This window comes from Mus caroli, chromosome 13, assembly GCF_900094665.2.
Source record: "Mus caroli chromosome 13, CAROLI_EIJ_v1.1, whole genome shotgun sequence".
NCBI lineage: Eukaryota > Metazoa > Chordata > Mammalia > Rodentia > Muridae > Mus > Mus caroli.
This window is the reverse complement of record NC_034582.1, coordinates 60,065,309-60,085,174: the sequence shown is the minus strand read 5'-3', so window position 1 is coordinate 60,085,174 and position 19,866 is coordinate 60,065,309. Positions and strand designations below refer to the sequence as shown.

The following is a 19,866-nucleotide window of genomic DNA, read 5'->3' as shown; positions in this document are numbered from 1 at the left end:
ATGATGTTTGTGCAGGAATAGAAACCCTAACTAAGACATGTATTATTTTGAATTAACTGTTACCTCTGTATCAATAAAGAATAGAAAGAATATTTTGTTTTGGCGTTACTTATTTCCTGCTAATATTCATTTATTTAGATATCAGTATTTTGTTTTGACTTTATTTATTTCCTGCTAATATTCATTTATTCAGATATCAGTGTGAACCTATGTTAGTTTCTTCTCTTTGAGAAGCTTTCTTCATTTTTGAAAATGTCATACATGTATGTATGTCATACATGTATGTATACATGTATAAAGTGAAATATCATATCTATTCCCCACTTTCCAATCCTTCCCATTTTCTACCCCAAACACTCCTGTCCTGACTTCATGTCTCTTGTTTTTTAAATATATAACTAAGTTCAGTTAGTGTTGTCCATATGTGTAAGGGTGTGATGCCATAAACCAGAGCATGGAAAACCTACAGTAGTCACATCTTCAAAAAGAATGATTCTCCCTCCCTCAGCAGCTACCCACTGCCAATAGCTAGCTGCTCGGTAAGGGGTGGGACCTACAGAGGACTTTCCCATGGATGCTGAAGGTTTTGCTGGTGTTCCTAAGTTCTCTGTAATACTTTAAAGCAGTGATTCTCAACCTTACTAATGCTACAACCCTTTAATATATACTTCCTCATGTTGTGGTGACCCCTCCCCCAATCATAAAGTTATTATCATTGATAATTTATAACTATAATGTTGCTACTGTTATGAATCACAACGTGCATATCTGGTTGGTTTGTTTGGGTTTTTTTGGTCTCATTCAACCTCCATAGGGATTTTGACCTGCTGATTGAGAACCGCTGCTTTAGCATTCGAACAAACTGAAAGACATTAACTACCTCTCAAAATGGTCTCCCTTTTTAAATGCAAATTTATTCTTGTACATTTAGGATATAATAAGATTTTACTCTACATCCATACAAGTGCAGTGGTGGACATTGTTTTAAGAAAAAAATAGTATTCAGAGAAGAACATTACTTTCTGAATAGTTATGACTTCCTAGTGATAAGTGTTTGATGTTCTAGATATCTATTTCTTTATAAACTAAACAGAACCACTTTTAACTTTCCATGTCTTTCTTTTGAGGGGGTGATTGGGTGAAAGTAATAGTGATTACTAGATATCCTATTGATGAATGAGTTGTAGTTCAGTTGTAATAGAGGATAATGTAGAAGCTGAAAAAATTCCGGATCCTAACTCAAGGCCCCGTAAAGACAACATATACATTTGAAAAATGGCACCAAACAAAGCACAGTATGTGTTGATGTTTATCTTGAGTTAGCCCAGTTCCTTTGCTCCTTGTGATCTCATGTCTTGTGATGACTGCCATTTGTCTTCCATGTTCATCCTTGCTGCTGAGTATTGTTCTTGCTGCCTAGTTCTATAATCACGCTACCTGCACTACAGAATGCACCCTTTTTTTAAAATCCCAAGTAGCATTTTCTGTCTTAGTACATGGTTCTAAAGAACAAATACAGTGTCTGAATCTGTCGTTTAGTCATATCCAGTGCTGAGAGATAGCCTGAGCACCTCTACCACTGACAGAACTAGGTCACTTGGTTTCTGAGAATAATATTACCTAAGCCATAAAGAAGACTCATCCATTACATTTCTTGACCCTCCAAGTAGATAGCCAGACTACACATGCAAGAAAAACTCATACATGTAAAAGCATATATTAATTCCTCACAGAAAAATCATATCTTCCCAAATGCTTAATATATATGAGTGTCCTCAAGAAAAAAAAAAACTTGGTAAGATTGATCTGAGCCTCTGTACAAACATTAATCTGTCTTGGTGAACATCTCATTTTTTCAAACAGGATCATTTCATTTTGTAAATTAGTCTGGCTTTTGTTTTGATGGCTCTTTCAATGGCTTGAATTTACATTCCCTTCTAGAGAATGTACAATCTCATGCACAAAGAAAATAAGAACTCATTTTATAATAATAGAAAAATAAGTGAGAATAAATGACATTGTATATTGAAACATTGGGAGAGGGAATTCAATGAGTATTCTTTAGAAAAACCTTTTCCTGTTGTGATAAAATTAAGATTTCCATATCTTCTATCATCTATCTATCTATCTATCTGTCTATCTATCTATCTATCTATCTATCTATCTATCAATCTATCCATCCATCCATCTATCTTTTGCTCTCTCTCTCTCTCTCTACCTATATCTCTTTTACACACCTGAACACACACAGCAACCACACTTGTTAAGCCTGGAAATAAAGGAACTGTATTGGAATGGTGGTGAATGGAGTAGCATAGATGTCATCTTTCTCATCCTTGTTTTTTCAGATGGAACCTCCCTGAGCTGGTGGGTTGGAAGAAGCAATGAAACATACACTTACTGGGGAGGTTCTCTTCCTGATCCTCAAAAGTGTACCTGTGGATTCGAAGGGAACTGCATTGATTCTCAATACCACTGCAATTGTGATGCTGACCAGAATGAATGGTGATTTCTACATGATTTCCCTGCACCAAAAATAAATAAATAGACAAATAAGTAAATAGATGTAGCAGCATTTTGTGCATAATTATCATGTGAGCTGAAATAAAAAAAAATAACCTTTGTTCAAACAAGTTAAAATATATTTGAATGAAATATGATCAGACAGATCATTGTATCATTTCTCAATGGATATTTTGTTGTAGACCAAACATTTATTTGGAGCAGTCAACCTGAAAAGCACATCATACAGAGAACATAAGCATTTATGGAGTGGCATTCTTTTCTATTAAGGGAGGGGTCTGGGCAACCAAGGAGAGCCCAGGTCTGCTACATCCCTGGCTAGTTAGTATGCTCATCTCCCTGGACTAATAGCTAACACTTCTGTGTCAATAGCTACAGTTATATGGCAATAGGCCTGGGACTGGAATGAAAGGAAAATTTAGGACAGAAATGGGAAAAGTCACATCTTATTCCGAAAAGAAGATGGAATACAATCATTCTGAAATTTTGCCCCAACCTTTGGGAAATATGTTTGCAAAGGAAGTTGTAAGAAGAGTGTGGGGAGTTTCAGAGGGTCTCGGGTGTTCTTGGATTTGAATTACTTACACACACTTAGTGATATATCTTAGAGATATGACCCAAGTCTAAGCATGAATTTTATTTCTATACACCTTATACACATGACCTGAAGGTAATTTTAGGCAGTGGTTTTTTTTTTCTTTTATTGGATATTTTCTTTATTTACATTTCAAATGTTATCCTCTTTCCAAGTCTCCCCTGAGGAAACACCCTATCCCATCCCCCCTTCCTCCTGCCTCTATGAGGATGCTCCCCCACCCACCTACCCACTCCTGCCTTCCCACCCTGGCATTCCCCTACACTGGGGCATTGAACCCCTACAGGACCAAGGGCCATTCCTCCCACTGATGTCCAACAAGGCCATCCTCTGCCACATATGCAGCTGGAGCCATGAGTCCCTCCATGTGTACTCTTTGGTTGGTGGTTCAGTTCCTGGGAGCTCCGGGGGGGGGGTGTCTAGCTGGTTGACACTGTTGCTCCCCCACCCCACGGGGCTGCAAACCCCCTCAGCTTTAGAATGCACCTATGTATTAACTATCACAAGACATCAGGTGTGAAATTTTCCACTTTATGTATCATACCAGAATTCAATAATTTTCACATTTTAGAATACGTATCACTTGGATTTTCAAATTAAGCATGCTTCACAAGTAATATATACTTCAGAAAATAATAGGGAATAAGTAAAAAAAATAGGGTGAATGGGGAAATACTTCTATTGAAGAAGTTTTGAGGTCTTATTTTTAATAAAAAAATAACCTTTCATCACCATTAAATATTTTTACACACTCCAGAATATTTAATTCATCTATCTTTTTAAATTTTAAACTATAAGATTCCACAAGTGTTTTAGTTTTGCATATGAGAGTTAAGAATTTTGATTTGGTGCTGGAAAGATGGCTCAGTGGTTAAGAACAAGTGTTACTCTTACAGAGGTCCTAAAATTAAATCTAAGCACTGAAATGGTAGTTCACAATCATTGTAACTCCAGTTCCAGGGATCCAACACTGTCTTCTGACTTCCACAGGCACCAGGCACACATGTTGCACACAACCATAAATATAACCAAAACACTCATTACATATTGTACCACACTATGTGTGTTTGATACCTGGCACAGCACCGGGTCAACAGGAGGTGAGTGCTGTCTGTCCACTGAGTGGACCCAGCATGCCACTAATCTGTGTATCACTTACAGAGGGATTGCATTTATTTTGTTTTCTAATCTGTCAGCTTAGTTTTACAAATTAAAAAAATTATAAGATGAACACACAAACGCCACAAAAAGACATTTAAAAAAATCAATGATAAAATCTTTTAACACGTGTAAATCTAAAATATTAATTTTTGTAACTGTAATTAACACTCATTTAAATATTATTCTGAGACTAATCTTGAAAGAGCAGTAATTGCTTCATTATCTCAAGAGATAATATTCTTAATATAATATAATAACATCATAGGTAATTGTATCTTCATGTTAATTCAAATAATTTTCAGAGTTGGATTATTGTTTCTTAGGACCAGTGACACAATAGTCTTGTCTCATAAGGAGCACCTGCCCGTCACTGAAATGGTGGTGACAGACACAGGCCGACCATACTCCGAAGCTGCTTATACACTGGGGCCTTTGCTATGCCAGGGAGACAGTAAGTATACAGTTCTATTTTTTACAATAACACATTCTTGTTATTCGGTAGACAAGTATCTTTATTTTGGTCACAGAAGTAGAGGCAATCTTAGGGCCAGGGTAGGAAAGCATTGTTTGTTGTCTTTCTATTGCTATGAGCAAATGATTCATATAAATAACTTTAAAAGAGAAAATGTTTCTCTCAGCACATGTTTTTGGAAGTTTCATCTGACAGCCCCATTGATTTTGCTCCTGTGGGGAGTAACATGTAGTACAATAAAGATACTGATCCAATCTGGTGGCCAAGAAGCAAACAGAGAGGAAGGGGCCCACAATCCTCTTCAAGGGTGCATCCCCATTGACATAGCTTTCTTTCACTGGCCACACCTCCTAAAGGTTGCAGTAGCACCAAAGGCTGGTAACCAAGCCTTTAACGTTCAGGATGTTGGGGAGCATCTCAGATCTAAAGCATACTAAGCTGAGGTGTGAAAGCTTTGTCAGCCCTGGAGATCAGTACCCCACTTCACTATTGAATACCCTCAAAATAAAATCTGGGGGACCTGTTTTCAAATCTGGGATCACAACATTTAGGACTTTAGGTTCTAGGGAAAGAACTCAGTTGGTAAAACATGAACTCCTTGAAAACATGAAGACCTCAGATCTTTCCCCAGAACCCGTAAAAAAAAAATCATATATGGCAGTACACAGAGCTTATACTCTCTATACTAGAGAGGTAGAAGCAAGAGAGATCACTGAGGCTTGGTGACCAGCTAGCCTAGACTACTTGGAAAATTCCAAGCCATTGAGAGAGACCCTGTCTCCAAAATAGATGGCACTTAAGGAATGAATCCATAGCTATCCTCTGACCTCCATATGCATCCACACATGTGTTTATATATACCCTTATTCATTAGTACACCTGCCATACACATAAACATGCACACACATATATTGTTTGGGAAACTTTGGTGAATGCGCTATTTTAGATTCTACACTAGAGATGCTCTGCCTATCTAAGCTTATAGTGAGTGAATTATCTTTATTTGACACTATTATTTAGTTGACTGCTTTATTGTTCATTTATTATTTTCTAACTTTGTGACTGCTTGGGAAGTTTTCATTTATTACACCTATATTCTGAGGACAGCTTGGGTAATATAGATCATTGGGTTAAACTTTATTTTTCTCAGGCTTCTGTAATACTACTTCACCATTATGTGACAGTGAGTGTTAGCATATTCTTTCATGCAGTAGGAGGCTTACCTATGGTTGCATTCCACAGCCAAGGTTTCCTTTATCTTCCTATGATGCAGTCATGATAGTCCTAGAACTCCTTGGGGGTTCTATTCATTGCTTAGTACATGAACTTTCACCAAAACTTGTTTTAAAATGTTTGTTATCCATTAACATTGTTACCTTGTAATGTAACCAAATTTATTTTTATTTTCTTCTGTACTTCAATATTTGGAAGATGAGAGAGAGAGAGAGAGAGAGAGAGAGAGAGAGAGAGAGAGAGAGAGAGAGAGAGAGCAATATGATTCCTGAGCACTGCTGTATATTCTTGCTGAGTGTGCCATATTGTACAGCACATACACTCCCTATGTCAAGAGGTTTCTGTAACTAGTTGAGAAGGCACCTGAGTGAGTCAAGACTGAATACAATATGAATTCTGACTATGTATCTCCCAAAGAAGAGAAGACTGACCTGGGAGCTGCTTTCTACAAAATGTCTTGTGTGGTATCCCAGAGATCCTCGACTGAGATGTAAACCTACTGTGGATAAAATATGCACATAGATGTGATCACATACATAGGCACATCACTGTGAGACTTAGGGATTGGACAACCAATGGTCATAGCTGGATGCTTGTGTCACTTCTTGTGCTATAAAGAATAATGTCTTTTAGCTCTATGGGTATCCATGAAACTGGAATACTACTGTTGAAAGAATTTTCTCCCTGAGAATCTTGTAAACCTGCTTCTTATAAAGTCCCATAAAAAACAGTTTGATTCCATTGATGTTGATCCTTGGAACAAATGAGTTTATTGGCATATATTTACAAAGTACGGGTGACCCTAAAGCTACTAAACCAGAAGAGAGCACACCCAATGTAGATAATGAATTTCCCATGGCCCCAATAGATTAAGATCCCCTTTAGATAACCTTCCCCAAGCTTGTAAATCCAGTACTACCAGAGAGCCTGAATCCATGGGCAATTAGGGAAGATTGCATACGATTGTAGGAAACAGTGGTTGGAATCTCAGGTGTGAGTCTAATGACCCTCTACATTTTCTTTTTCTAATGAGAGAATATCAATAGTCCATAGACCAGACTGTGATGGTCTCTTGTTATAGGCACAACTGATCTTGGGCAGGTGCTGGCTGATTGGTGCAGAGGACTGAGCTCTGCAACACATAATAATAATACTTTGATTTTAGAAAAAACCTTTCATACAGAATACACTATTCTATGTACAAAATTTTCTAAAGTGGTTTTAAATTAAATGTCATGATCATCTTGAAGAATAATGATTTCAAAATGCTTTTTAATACATTTCTCTGTGTCACATGTTGGATTCTCTATATCTGAGACTTCGTACTGCTATGTCTGTCTTCTTTGCCCTCCAAACATTTCCTGCTTTCTCCAGTAGCTTTAAGCGCTTAGTCCCTCTTTTCCACATTTAATGTTATTATCTAAGCTCTCTCTCTCTCCATATCAGGGACTTAATATCAACCATGTTAAGTCTATTCCTAGATATTTACAATTTTTCTATTAAGGTAATCTCATTTGAATCTCTATTTTGCTTCTTCCTTTAGAATCTCTTTTTTAAATACCTTATTCCTGGTTGTTTCACCAGCAGATGACTTTGATTGTTCTTGTATGTAACTCAGGGATTTTACTTTTCTTCTATTATATGTTTTCAGAGAAGCATCTTGGGGTTGGCGTGCTGTAGAACATTTCCATTTCTTTCTCTCACCCATTCTACCTTAGATATCTTTCTCTTTCCTCCCCTCCCCCTTCTTCTCTCCCTTCACAATGTGTACAAGAAGCATGTAGCATTATTCAGAAGTCCTGAGTTTCTTCTGAAAATCAAGACACCCATAAAATATAAAACAGAATCTTTTCGTGAACTTTATTTATTACTATTGCCGTGTGTGTGTGTGTGTGTGTGTTTATGATGTTTAGGAAGGCATACAAGTATCATGTGCATGTGTGGAGGCCAAAGGACAAGATTTTGGAATTGGCTCTACCCCATCTTTACATGATTTCTGGGTTTCAGATCATGAAGTTTCATAGGTAAGTAGCCATACCCTCTGAACCATCTATCTGTGAGCCATTCACAGAGTCTAAATCCTCAATATAGTCTTTGTTTGTATGTTGGCATTATAACACTATGACATGAAGGTCCAGAACTCCAACTAAAAGCTTGTTTTTATTAACTAATATTAGCTGCTCTAGCAATAAGCATGCTTAATGATTTTTGCATTTTGTCTTTTTCTTTTGTTTTTAACCAGAGTCATTTTGGAACTCAGCTTCCTTCAACACCGAGGCTTCATACCTTCATTTCCCAACCTTCCATGGAGAGCTCACCGCTGATGTGCAGTTCCTTTTTAAGACCACCATTTCCTCTGGTGTGTTCATGGAGAATCTGGGAATCACTGACTTCATCAGAATAGAGTTGCGTGGTAAGATCCTGACCCGGGTCTTGAGATACTCATTATTTAGCAATGAAAGCTAACAGCAAAATTTCAAAGTATTAGCATTCTTACCACATTTGAACTCTAAATTGCATATTAGAGTTCATACTGAACTCTATAATTAATTCTGTGATTTTTCAGTTAATCATATCTTAAGAAAAAAAACCAAACTACGTAGCAAGAAGCATGTAATAAACCATAAAGCATGCAATAAATAATAACCCATAATGTTATGCTTTACTTCATTATATCTGAGTACATTTAGAAGTTCAAATCAAATTCATCAAATTGCTTACTAAATTACAAAATATTTGATAGAATATTTTTATTCATCCAAAGCTTAATTTATAACTGCCAAATATTTTATTTAGTGTTTTAAACATTAGATGAGGCTTTCAAATATTTTAAAATAAAACTATGTATAGATGAAAAAACAAAATTCTATTTGTTATTCTAGTCATGGGCACATAACTTTATTTAGGACTAAGTAAGACCAAGTTAGAATTTTGCATGAATGACTAGTAAACTCCAAAAAGAAAAAAAAAAAGAAAGAAAGGAAGAAAAGAAAAGAAAAGAAAAGAAAGACAAAATTAGACTTACTTTGTGTTGTTTTTTATTGAGATACAAATTTATTTTGCCCCTCCTCCAACTCAGAGTCAGTTTTTTTTTTTTTTTTTCTGCATGGATGTCATTGTCTCTATTTATAATGAACATATACATCATGTTTTACTTTTTAATGTCTATTTTAGACTATGTGTGTTCACTATGAATTAACTTGAAAACTATGGCTCTATAATGTCTCTAGCTCCCACAGAAGTGACCTTTTCTTTTGATGTTGGGAATGGACCTTGTGAGCTCACTATACAGTCACCAACTCCCTTTAATGACAACCGGTGGCATCATGTGAGAGCAGAAAGGAATGTCAAGGGTGCATCTCTTCAGGTAGACCAACTCCCTCAGAAGACACAGTCCACTCCTGCTGATGGACATGTTCGACTACAACTCAACAGCCAGCTCTTCATTGGTGAGTGCTGTTATCAATCAATGGGTGTGTGTTATGTATGTGTATGTTTATGCAGTGTGTCTGTATAGGTTGAAGCCAAAGGTCAATGTCATGTGTCTTATTTAGTTTCTCTATATTTCATTCTTTGAAACAGGGGATCTCATTGAACCTACACCATACCAATTTGGCAAAGGTAGCAGAAAAATACTAACCAGGGAACTGCCTGTCTCCATTCCCTAGTGTTAGGATTACAAATGCATACTGTCATGCTTAGCTTTTTTTTTTTTTTTAATGTGGATGCTAGGAATCCAAATTCATGTCCTAATACTTGTGCAACAAGTGCTTTACTTGGACAACTGTGGTGATTTGAATAGTTATGGTCCCCAAATACTCATGTGTTTGAATGCTTGGTCCATGGAGAATAGCACTATTGAGAGGTATTGCTTTATTGAAGGAAGTGTTTCACTGTGAGGGTGGGATTTGAGGTCTCCTATGCTCCAGCTCTGCCCAGTGTGGAATCCAGTCTCCTTCTGTTGCCTATGGGATCAAGATGTAGAACTCTCAGTTCCTCCAGCACCAGATCTGCCTGCATGCTGCCATACTTCCCCCCATGATGACAATGGACTAAACCTCTGAAACTGTAAGACAGCTCCAAATTAAATATTTTCCTTTGTAAGAGTTGCAATGGTCATATTGTCTCTTCACAGCAATAAAACTCAAACTAAGGCAGAGGTTGGTACCAGAAACTGGGACAGGCATAACCATGGTTTTGCTCAGAGGAATGTGGATTTTGGAAGTTTGGAGTGGAAAGGAATAGGATGCTTTAAGTGGGGTTAATGGGCCATCCTAGTAGGAACATGGAAGACAGTGGTGCTGAGGGTGATTTTTAACTGTGGGGACCTGGATCAAGAGGTTTAAGAGGAAAATAAGTTTAGTATGCTGCCTAGAGATTGTTCTTGTGATATTTTGGTAAAGCATGCGGTTGGTTTTGCCCTTATATAAAGAGTCTGCCTGAGGCAAAGGTGAAGAGATTCAGATGAACTGCATTGGCAAAGGAAATCTCAAAACAGCCTAGTCTGTGATTCACCCTTATGTTTTGATGAAACATAGCAATCTAAGAAAGAAAAATTGCAAAATGTATGATCTAAGGATTAAAGGGTCACCAGGAAGTGGAATGGAGCTAAATCCTGTGTTCAAGGGGATTGAATAGAATTTAGGGAATGGTGACCTCCCATCCTCCTAAACTTCCATCTCATTTTAAAAACAAATTAAAGGAACGCTTAGATCCAGGCATGGTAGTACACACTTTTAATTCCAGCACTCAGGAGACAGGCATCAAGATGTCTAAGTTCAAGGTCAGTCTACAGAACAAGTTCCAAGACAGCCAAAATTAAACAGTAAAAGAAATAATCAAAACCAGAAACCTGGTGAAGTTGTAATTGAACAATGGGGCCATGTTCCAGCCCCAGCAAGCAGCAGAATTTTGCAGCTTTGACCATATGGTTCTGGATTTAGAATCAAGGATGGAATTTCCCTCTATGACTAAGAAAAGATACTGAGGTGTGTTGCAAGAGTGTTCCTGCATGAAGGCCCAGTGGGGTCATTTGTAAAGCTGTGAAAGGCCGTTGTGTGAAGCTGTAAAAATGAATCCTGGGTTGCCTTGGAGACCCCAAGTGGTTAGAGATGCCAGAGTGGGATACCTGCTGAGGAAAACTGCTGACAGGAAGTGAAACCAGCCCATGAGAAAGAAGCGTTTTGCAGTCAACAAAGCTGAAATGGGGAGTTGGAGAACTGAAGAGCGCTTCGATATCAGACATGAAGTTGCAGAATTTGGAGTTTGCCCAGCTGGTTTTCTGTCTTGCTTTGGTCCAGTATTTCCTTACTATGCTCCCTTCTCTATGTATTGGAATGGTGATGTATGTCCTGTGTCTCTATATGTTGGAAGAATGTGATCCAGTTTTGTTTGTAGTAGTAGTAGTAGTACTTTATAGGATAAAGAGATATGTTAAGAGATTGCATAAATCTCAGATAAGACTTTGAACTTTGGACATTTAAACAAGTTTGAGACTGGTATAGACTATAGGGACTTTTGAACTTGGGCTGAATGCAAGCCGGGGCCAGGGAGTGGAATATGGTGGTTTAAATGGGTATGCCTCCCATACACTCATGTGTTTGAATGTTTGGTCTTTTGGGAGTAGCACTATTAGAAAGTGTGGCCTTGTTGGAGGAGGTATGTCACTGTGGGGGCAGGGCAGGCTTTGAGGTCTATTCTCAAGCTCTGTCCAGTGTGGAATTCAGTCTCCTGCTGCTGTCTATGGATCCAGATATAGAACTCTTGGCTCCTCCAGCACCAAGTCTGCCTGCATTCTGCCATGCTTCCTATCATGATGACAATGAACTAAACCTCTGAAACTAGAAGCCAGCCCATAAATTAAATGTTTTCTTTTATAACAGTTGTGGTGGTCTTGTTGTCTCCTCACAGCAATAAAACCTAAATTAAGACAACAATTATCTCATGCTTTCTCTCCTATGTGGAAGCCTTTCAGGATCCTGGCCTTGCATCCCCTGTCTCTGTCATCACCCCCATCATCAGACTGCTATGTCTTGTGATTATTATTTATAACTGGGTCTTATTACTTTATTCTTATAGTTCATATGCTTAAAGATCAGAGTTGTGGATAGTGTAAGCTTTTCTTTAGTTTGCTTACTTATTACTTTAATGTTATTGTTATCAAAAAACTGTATTTTGCTTATTTATTACTTCAATGTTATTTTTCTTTAGTTTGCCTATTTATTACTTTAATGTTATTTTTCTTATAAGGGAAACTATATTTTGCTATGTTGCTTTTCAGACTACTCCAGTCTCAGAAACCAAGCAATAAGCTCTCACTTATTTATGCATCTTACAACTAATAAAGGCACAATCTAATTAGAAGCATGATTAAGTCATAAATAACTACACATACTGCTTTACAGAAATTATATAAAATTTCTAGGTACTAATTGCTAATGATGAATTCAAGCATATGTGTATGTATGTGTGCACTTATGTGCACATGTCTGCATGTGTGCTTGTATTCACAAGGAATGCTAATATACTATGAATCCATAAGACATAGCTTTAAGCATTATTGGTTCCTAAGTTAAGGTGAGATTATCCTTCTTCAGAGAACTTGAAACCATCAAACTACCTGATGGAAGGAAAATAACAACAAAGTGAGTGTATTAGATCTCCATTACTGAAACAAATACCTTAGCTAATCACCGTATAGAGATTCAGGGTCAGGAGGATGGCTCAAAAGGTAAAGGCACTTGCCACCACTTTTAATGATCTGATTTCTAGCCCCAGAACACACAGGTAGGAGAAAATTGAGACGCACCCATTATCCTTTGAACTTTAAATGTGCACCACAGCTCATGCCACCCCAACCTACTATACATCATTCATACATACATACATACATATATACATACATACATACATACATGATGTAGTAAACAAAATTTAAAAGTGAGTCCCTTCCAGACTCGGAGCTTTGAATTTCAGTCCACAAATAGACCCATTGTGTTAGGGCTTTTGAGGCCTTTAGTTTTTGCTCAACATGGTGGGAGCAAGAGGACAAGGAAATTTCTCCCCAAGTCAGAATGTAAGTATAGAATTATCCAGGGGCCCACAATCTCATTTGATGCCATGCCTACAATAATTTAAAAAGTTCCTACCAGGTTTCACCTCTTAAGGTTAATACCACCCACCCCCAGCTGTGCCAAGTTGGAGGCTGAGTGTGTTAGCACATAGGGCATTGTAGGAGCCAGTGGAGGGATTGCTGGCTTCATGAGCACAGGTCCCTGCCATAAACCAACTGTATGAGAGTCTCTGTAAGGGAGCTCTGGAGTTCACAACTCACAGAATAATACAGCACGAAAACATGTTAGCCCTGAGAGTATTGGGAGCTTCTCTAAATACATTTTTAGCATTCAAGTTTGATATGATAAACCATCTGTTTATGATGTATTTAGTATATGTTCAACACTGCATCTTTGGAGACAGGTATGTGTGAAGGACAGCTGGATAAGTCAGTACCATTTCCTCCAGCTTTCCCAGCTCTGCTTCTCAGTCTCTTCCTATGCTTTGACCCAAGTGAAAAATTAACAGAATACATTTACATTATTGTGAAGATTTTGAAATGTCACATATAACCATAATGATGTGTATCACTGTTCATAAACATAATTGAAATGATGTTAATGTGATTTGTATTTTGTGAAACTAAAGGATATTTCATAATGAATGTTCACCAATGTCAATATTTTTATAAGCTGAATAATGTCTTATTCAGTGTCGTGTAAGGTTTCCTGATATGCAATGAATGAGTATGTTTTCAATGACAACAATGTTTCTGACAAATTTCAATTTTTTTTCTTGCCTAACTCCATAAGGTCTGAGTTTACATGGACAGAAAATCCTAAATAAAATACCAAGGAACACATTTGTATTTGCAGTGCTTCCCTTGTAGGGGGGACGGCCAGCAGGCAGAAGGGCTTCCTGGGATGTATCCGGTCCCTTCAGGTGAATGGAATGGCACTAGACCTGGAGGAAAGGGCTGTAATGACACCAGGAGTGGAGCCAGGATGTTCAGGTCACTGCAGCAGCTATGGACACCTGTGTCGCAATGGAGGAAAGTGTCAAGAGAAACACAGGGGGATTGCTTGTGACTGTGCCTTCTCTGCCTACGATGGGCCACTGTGCTCACATGGTATGTCCAAGAAATAAATCATGGAGAAGATGGGGGACTCCTCTGGTGTTAGTCCTTATAAAGACAGTATAAGGTGATGTCGTTGTTTGACTATGAATATCTTTAGAAAACTAAGGCTGTTCCATAGATCAGCCTTCTCTGGGTTTATTATTTGGAGGCCCTTAGTTCTACCCCTGTCTTTTGCTCAGTGTTGATGTTCTCAGAATCATCTGATTTCCAGAATTCTGTCCTCAAATTGCTCTGGTTTTCAGATCATCTAAGCATCATTGTCACCTATCACTAAACTCGAGGTGATATAAAGGGCTTTTTTTTTTAAAAAAATTACGTAGTTTTAATTATATGTATATGTTTGTGTCTGTGCACATGAGTGCAGTGCTTGTAAAGGCCAGAAGGTACATTTAATTAAATATGACATGACCTTAATAGGACTCCTCAAACATTGGTTGTTAGGTGTTTTAAATGTCCTTAAGGAGCAATTTGGGATATAACAAATTCTGCTGCTAATTCTGATTCATTCTAAATAAAGGGGCTGGTTTGAGTCTAGAGTATACCACTTTACTAACTTCTTGGATATGCTTAAAAGTACTTTAATGAAACTCCCTGGAATATCCAATCATTAAAATCAAATTCACTGTTTTACACATCCTTGGTATGTGTTTAACAGTATAAGGAACTTTATTTGCTATAAAAATTATGTAACTTTCAGGGGAATTTTGAGAATTAGTTATCTCTAGATTGAAAAGCTTTGAAACGCACCCTTAAAAAGACTTCCATTCATCTACTTCAATACATTATAGTATAAGATCTGTCTGTGATGGCCATTCTAATATTACTTCATAACCTAAAATTACACTCGACATAGACATTGTGCTGTGGGTAAATAAGAAATGGCTCTCTGGTAAAAAAAAAAAAAAAAGAAGAATATTTCATACCTAAATTCTCCTTTTTAATATTTTTTTGTTTTATAAATGATAATTACTCTGACTTTAGACATGTTTTCTAGCCCAGGCCAATCTCAAATTTCCTGCATAACCAAGGAAGGCCTGAGCTTTTCATCATTATGCCTCGACTTTCTAAGTTCTGGGGATGGAACTGAGGATCTCACACATCCTAATCAAGCTCTCTATCAACCGAGATATATTCCTATCCCAAATATACATTTTACATTTTTATTTTATTATACTTTCCTTATCTATTCTGTGATGCTATGGTTTGAAGCCAGGGCTTTATGAATGCCAGCCAAGTACTCCACAACTGAGCTACATTACAGGACCTTAAATTTCATGATCTAAACTAATAATATGGATATTTAATGATTCTCTTGTGTTTTATGGAAATAGGAAGATAAAATTTCATTGCAAGATAAAGATCATCTCTCAATATCTTCATTTTATTAAGCATGTGTGTGTGTGCCTGCACATGCATATATGCATGTATATGTGGATATTTCTGTACTAAATATATCTTTGGAGTAATATGACACAAAACTAGGGTGTCAACATTTGGTGGTTTGAAATAAGAATGTCCTCCATAGGCTTTTGCCTTTGAACACTTGGTCCACGGTTGACAATGCTATTTAAGACATGGAGCATTTCTGGAAAAAGTATGTCACTGAGGGTGGGCTTTGAGAACCTATATCCCTAGCCGAGTTCCAGCTTTCTCTCTCTCTCTTTTCTAAGTGTGGAAATGAGGTGTGATCTCTCAGCTCCCTGCTTCTATCATCATGGCTTCCCTGCCATGACATCTAGTTCTCTGCAAATACAATCAAAACTAAAATCTTTCTTTCCTTACCTTCAGTCTTGGTATTTTATCACAGCAATAAGAACAAAACAGTAGCTAACACATATCCTTTATAAAATATTTTAGGAGAAACTGAAACGCTTTGTCTTTTCTCTCATCACAAATGCAAAGATCACCTAAGATAAGATTTTGTTTTCTACTTAACACTGAATAGTAAATTTGAGAAATCTTTGTCACGGAAAAAAATTTCCTAGGACTTAAGTTACAATGATGGACTAGAAGTTTGCTCCCATGTGACCAGGTAAAGTAAAAGAGTCAAAATAAGAAAACAAGCTCTATTCCAAAGAGGAAAAGAGATGGATGATTTTGGAAATTTATAAAGGTGGTAATAGGACAGCTAAAAGTGTGAAGAAAAGAAAGGTGATGTTGTGTAAAGAAGCCAACCAAACACAACAGCAGCAGGGTTCCCTAGCAGGGAGGAAGCAGAAGCCTTATCCAAAGGTCAGCCAGGCAACCGCAGGAAAATCCCACAGTACCCCCAAACCTCAAACACAAGGCTGATTTAGCTGAGACCATGATTATTCTGATGGATGGTCAGCAGTGGAGTAGAATTTCTTTCTGTTGCTCTACATGATTGTGAAGGCATCTTTTGGAGCCAACTTGGGAGAGACAGGGGCCTGCAAACAAGAATCACAAGTCAAGTATTTTTATTTCAATCTTCCTCACCCCAGATGAGATACAGACCTGCAAAGCAGTGGTAGTGAGCAGGAGTCTGGACACTGACAATCTAAAAGAGCCATGACAGGGGGATTGGCCCAGAAAACGAGAAGACAGAAAAAGGTGGCCCAGATCCCAATGGCAAAGTCAGTTCTATAACACTAGCATTTATTTACTTTGCTACCAAAATCAAATAGGGACATTATAAAACAAGGTAGAACAATTTTCTTGATGAATATAAATGCAAAAATTCCTAATAAAATTCTTGCAAAATGAACCCAAGAACACAGTCAGAATATCATATATGTTGGCTTCATCCTAGAGTTGCCAGGGTAACTCAAAGTTTCTGATACTTGCCCATTCTAGACTTTTGATATATCAAGAATTGTTACTTTTTCAGACTTCACTTCCTTAACATTTGAAAATCGAGAAAATCAAACCAGGAAAACATTTTATTTAGTTAAAAAAAAAAAACTTAAGGGAAAGTAGCAGCTTTATCCATCAGAATATTTACAGATTGGAGTCATTCTTTAAATATATGTCAGTTGGCATTTGTGTTGCATTCCAAACATAACAAATATGTTTCTCATTCTAGAGATTTCTGCATATTTTGAGATGGGTTCCTCAGTGACCTATAATTTTCAAGAATATTCCGCCCTGAGTGCAAACACCAGCTACCTGGCTTCTTCATTGCATGGGGATGTCATACTGTCCAGAGAAACCATCACGCTGAGCTTCCGAACCACACAGACACCATGCTTATTGCTTTATGTGGCCTCTTTCTATGAGGAATACCTTTCCATTATCCTGGCCAACAATGGTGAGTATCTTTTGAATGCACTGAAATAAGGAAAGAAGCAACAACAAACCAAAGAAAATAATAACAAGCAATCAAAACACTAAATTAGGAAAATAGAGTTGCAAGCTCTATTCATTAACGACAAAGTTGCATGGCTTCCACTTTAGTATTTCAGGGCTATCCACAGTGGATGTCATAGAAGCTACTGTTACTATCTAGGGGGACTTGGATCTGGTTCATTTTCTTCAGGAAACCAATCATAGCCCAAGCAAGCAAATACATTTTAATGAAACCAGGAACAGACACACAGTAAAGCACGCAAAGTCAGACTCTTCACAAATGAAGAAAGCCAATTTTGTATGACAAAGCCAAACTTTAATATGTTTGAGAAGGTAATAAATTGCCCTTCCCTTCAGAATTGGGTGTTTTGGACTATTACAGGAGATTGGATAATCCAAAAAAGAAAAGAAAGCTGATTGGATGAGCCCCCTTGTGGGAGATTTAAAAATTTCACTAAACAGTTCCCCCCCACTCACCAAGTCTTTGTATTTACAGAGGGAGAAAAGCAGAAAATCAGACATCTTAGATGCTTAAGTGAAAAGTACATTAGTCTACCTTCATTTCACTGTCAGTCTGCCAAGTCAGCAAGCTAAGATGCTTCTATAGTTGTATAGATTAGATTTGGTATGAAGTACTTGTTGAAAAGAGCTCTAATACCACATGATCTGAGTTTGTTTTGAAGTTTATTTTGAAAGATATTGGATGCTGGGCGTTATCTTCAGCTTATTCTAGGTTAATTAAAGGGTCATTAATGTAGGTGATATAATAAAACTATATAAAAGTTAATTCCTATAAAAACCAATGAGGACAATTGTTCTTTATCTCATTAGTGATGGAGAAGCCAGTTAGAGCAAATGACATTCTTTCTACCAGTGGCAATTTGAGCAGTCCAAGTTTTCACAATTGGGTGATAAACAAAGGTATAAGTCTGTTAGGTCTAAAATATTTAATTTAGAAGAAAATAAAATCAAGGACTTAAGAAGCTGTAGGATGTGTACAGTTAGGGTGAGTCTATGTAGTATGGACATATCTGTCTTATAACAAAATCCCCTTTCTGTATTTTAGTCATTTAAAAGATCTTTAGAAAAAGTTTGATTCTTAGATGAATTTTAAATGAAATAAATTTATTAAAGTCATTGTTATAGCTATTGTAACCAAGCAAAATTTAGTATAGCACATAGTTTTATAATTTCCACAATCAAATATCATTGTCATGATTTAGATTGAGTTCTGAATTTTCATATATGTTATTTAAACCCTCTGTTTAAGAAATCTGGAGAAATTGCTTATATCGGTGTATATGGTTTTCTCTTTAAAATATGTCATATTTGAACTCACAGTTTGGCCACATAAAGTACTGAAGTAATCATTATATTAGGAACAGTAACTTTTGTGTGCTTTCAAGTCAATGCTAAATACATCCAAAGGTGCATTCAGTAAATAATCCTGAAAATGCTCTAAAGTTTACCCCAAGGAATCTAAAAAATGGCATTATAGTTCAAAAATGACACTATTTTCCTCTTTAGGAAGTTTGCAGGTGAGGTACAAGCTGGACAGACATCGGAATGCAGATGCCTTCAACTTTGACCTTAGAAACTTAGCAGACGGTCACTTTCACCAGCTGACGATTAACAGAGAAGAAGCAGTAGTCTCTGTAGAGGTGAGCTAGCAACGCTGAAGAAAAATAACTGCTGGAAGGCTAGAAGAATCAATAATTAAAGACCAAGAAATCGATAATGAACATTAATAAAAAGCAATCAGTTCCATGTTCTCCATAAGTGAAGGATGGAAAGCCAAATGTAGCCAAAATGTGGAGGCAGGGAAAGGGTGTTAATTTGACTTCTTTGTTTGCCCGTCACTCTTTCAAACTGATTACGCTTTGACCCTTTGAAATGTCAAACTCTTCTTTGTTGTTTCACTTTATCTCATAGAGAAATGTCTAGTTTATCATGGTGAATACACGTTGAATTTCCCACTACTATTTCAATGGTGACATGTTCTGTGTGGTTATAAGAGAAAGGATACTGCAACAATTTAAACACAAGAAACCCACAAAAATGGGAAGAAATGAGGAAACAGAGTAACCTAATTTTCTCTGGTGTTTTGAGGAAAATATATTTTAAGTCTGTTCATAAAACTGATTTTTAACTGCATATGCCATGTTCTCTGGACAATGAGTTTTAAAGTTAGAAACAATTGGTTCTGTGGTGGACAGAGTACTTATCAGTTAAAAGCACATACTGCTCTTTGAAAAAGACCCAAGTTTTGTTCTCAGCACTTTTGCCAGGAAACACATACTGTAACTCCAACTCCAAGGGATGTAATGTCATCTTCTGGTCTCCACAGGCACTGAACTCTCTGGCATATACACCACCACAACCACC

At 37.2% G+C, this 19,866-nt stretch overlaps 1 protein-coding gene across 1 annotated transcript in view; it reads left to right on the top strand.

Annotated features, from left to right (window-relative positions):
- LOC115029048 (contactin-associated protein-like 3) overlaps positions 1-19,866 on the top strand; it is a 55,527-nt gene that overhangs the window by 27,975 nt on the left and 7,686 nt on the right. Inside the window, exons 9-15 of the mRNA XM_029468429.1 lie at positions 2,349-2,505; positions 4,603-4,730; positions 8,227-8,397; positions 9,215-9,433; positions 13,927-14,166; positions 17,219-17,443; positions 19,009-19,142. Coding sequence (XP_029324289.1) covers positions 2,349-2,505; positions 4,603-4,730; positions 8,227-8,397; positions 9,215-9,433; positions 13,927-14,166; positions 17,219-17,443; positions 19,009-19,142 — 1,274 coding nt within the window. The remainder of the gene's footprint in view (positions 1-2,348; positions 2,506-4,602; positions 4,731-8,226; positions 8,398-9,214; positions 9,434-13,926; positions 14,167-17,218; positions 17,444-19,008; positions 19,143-19,866) is intronic.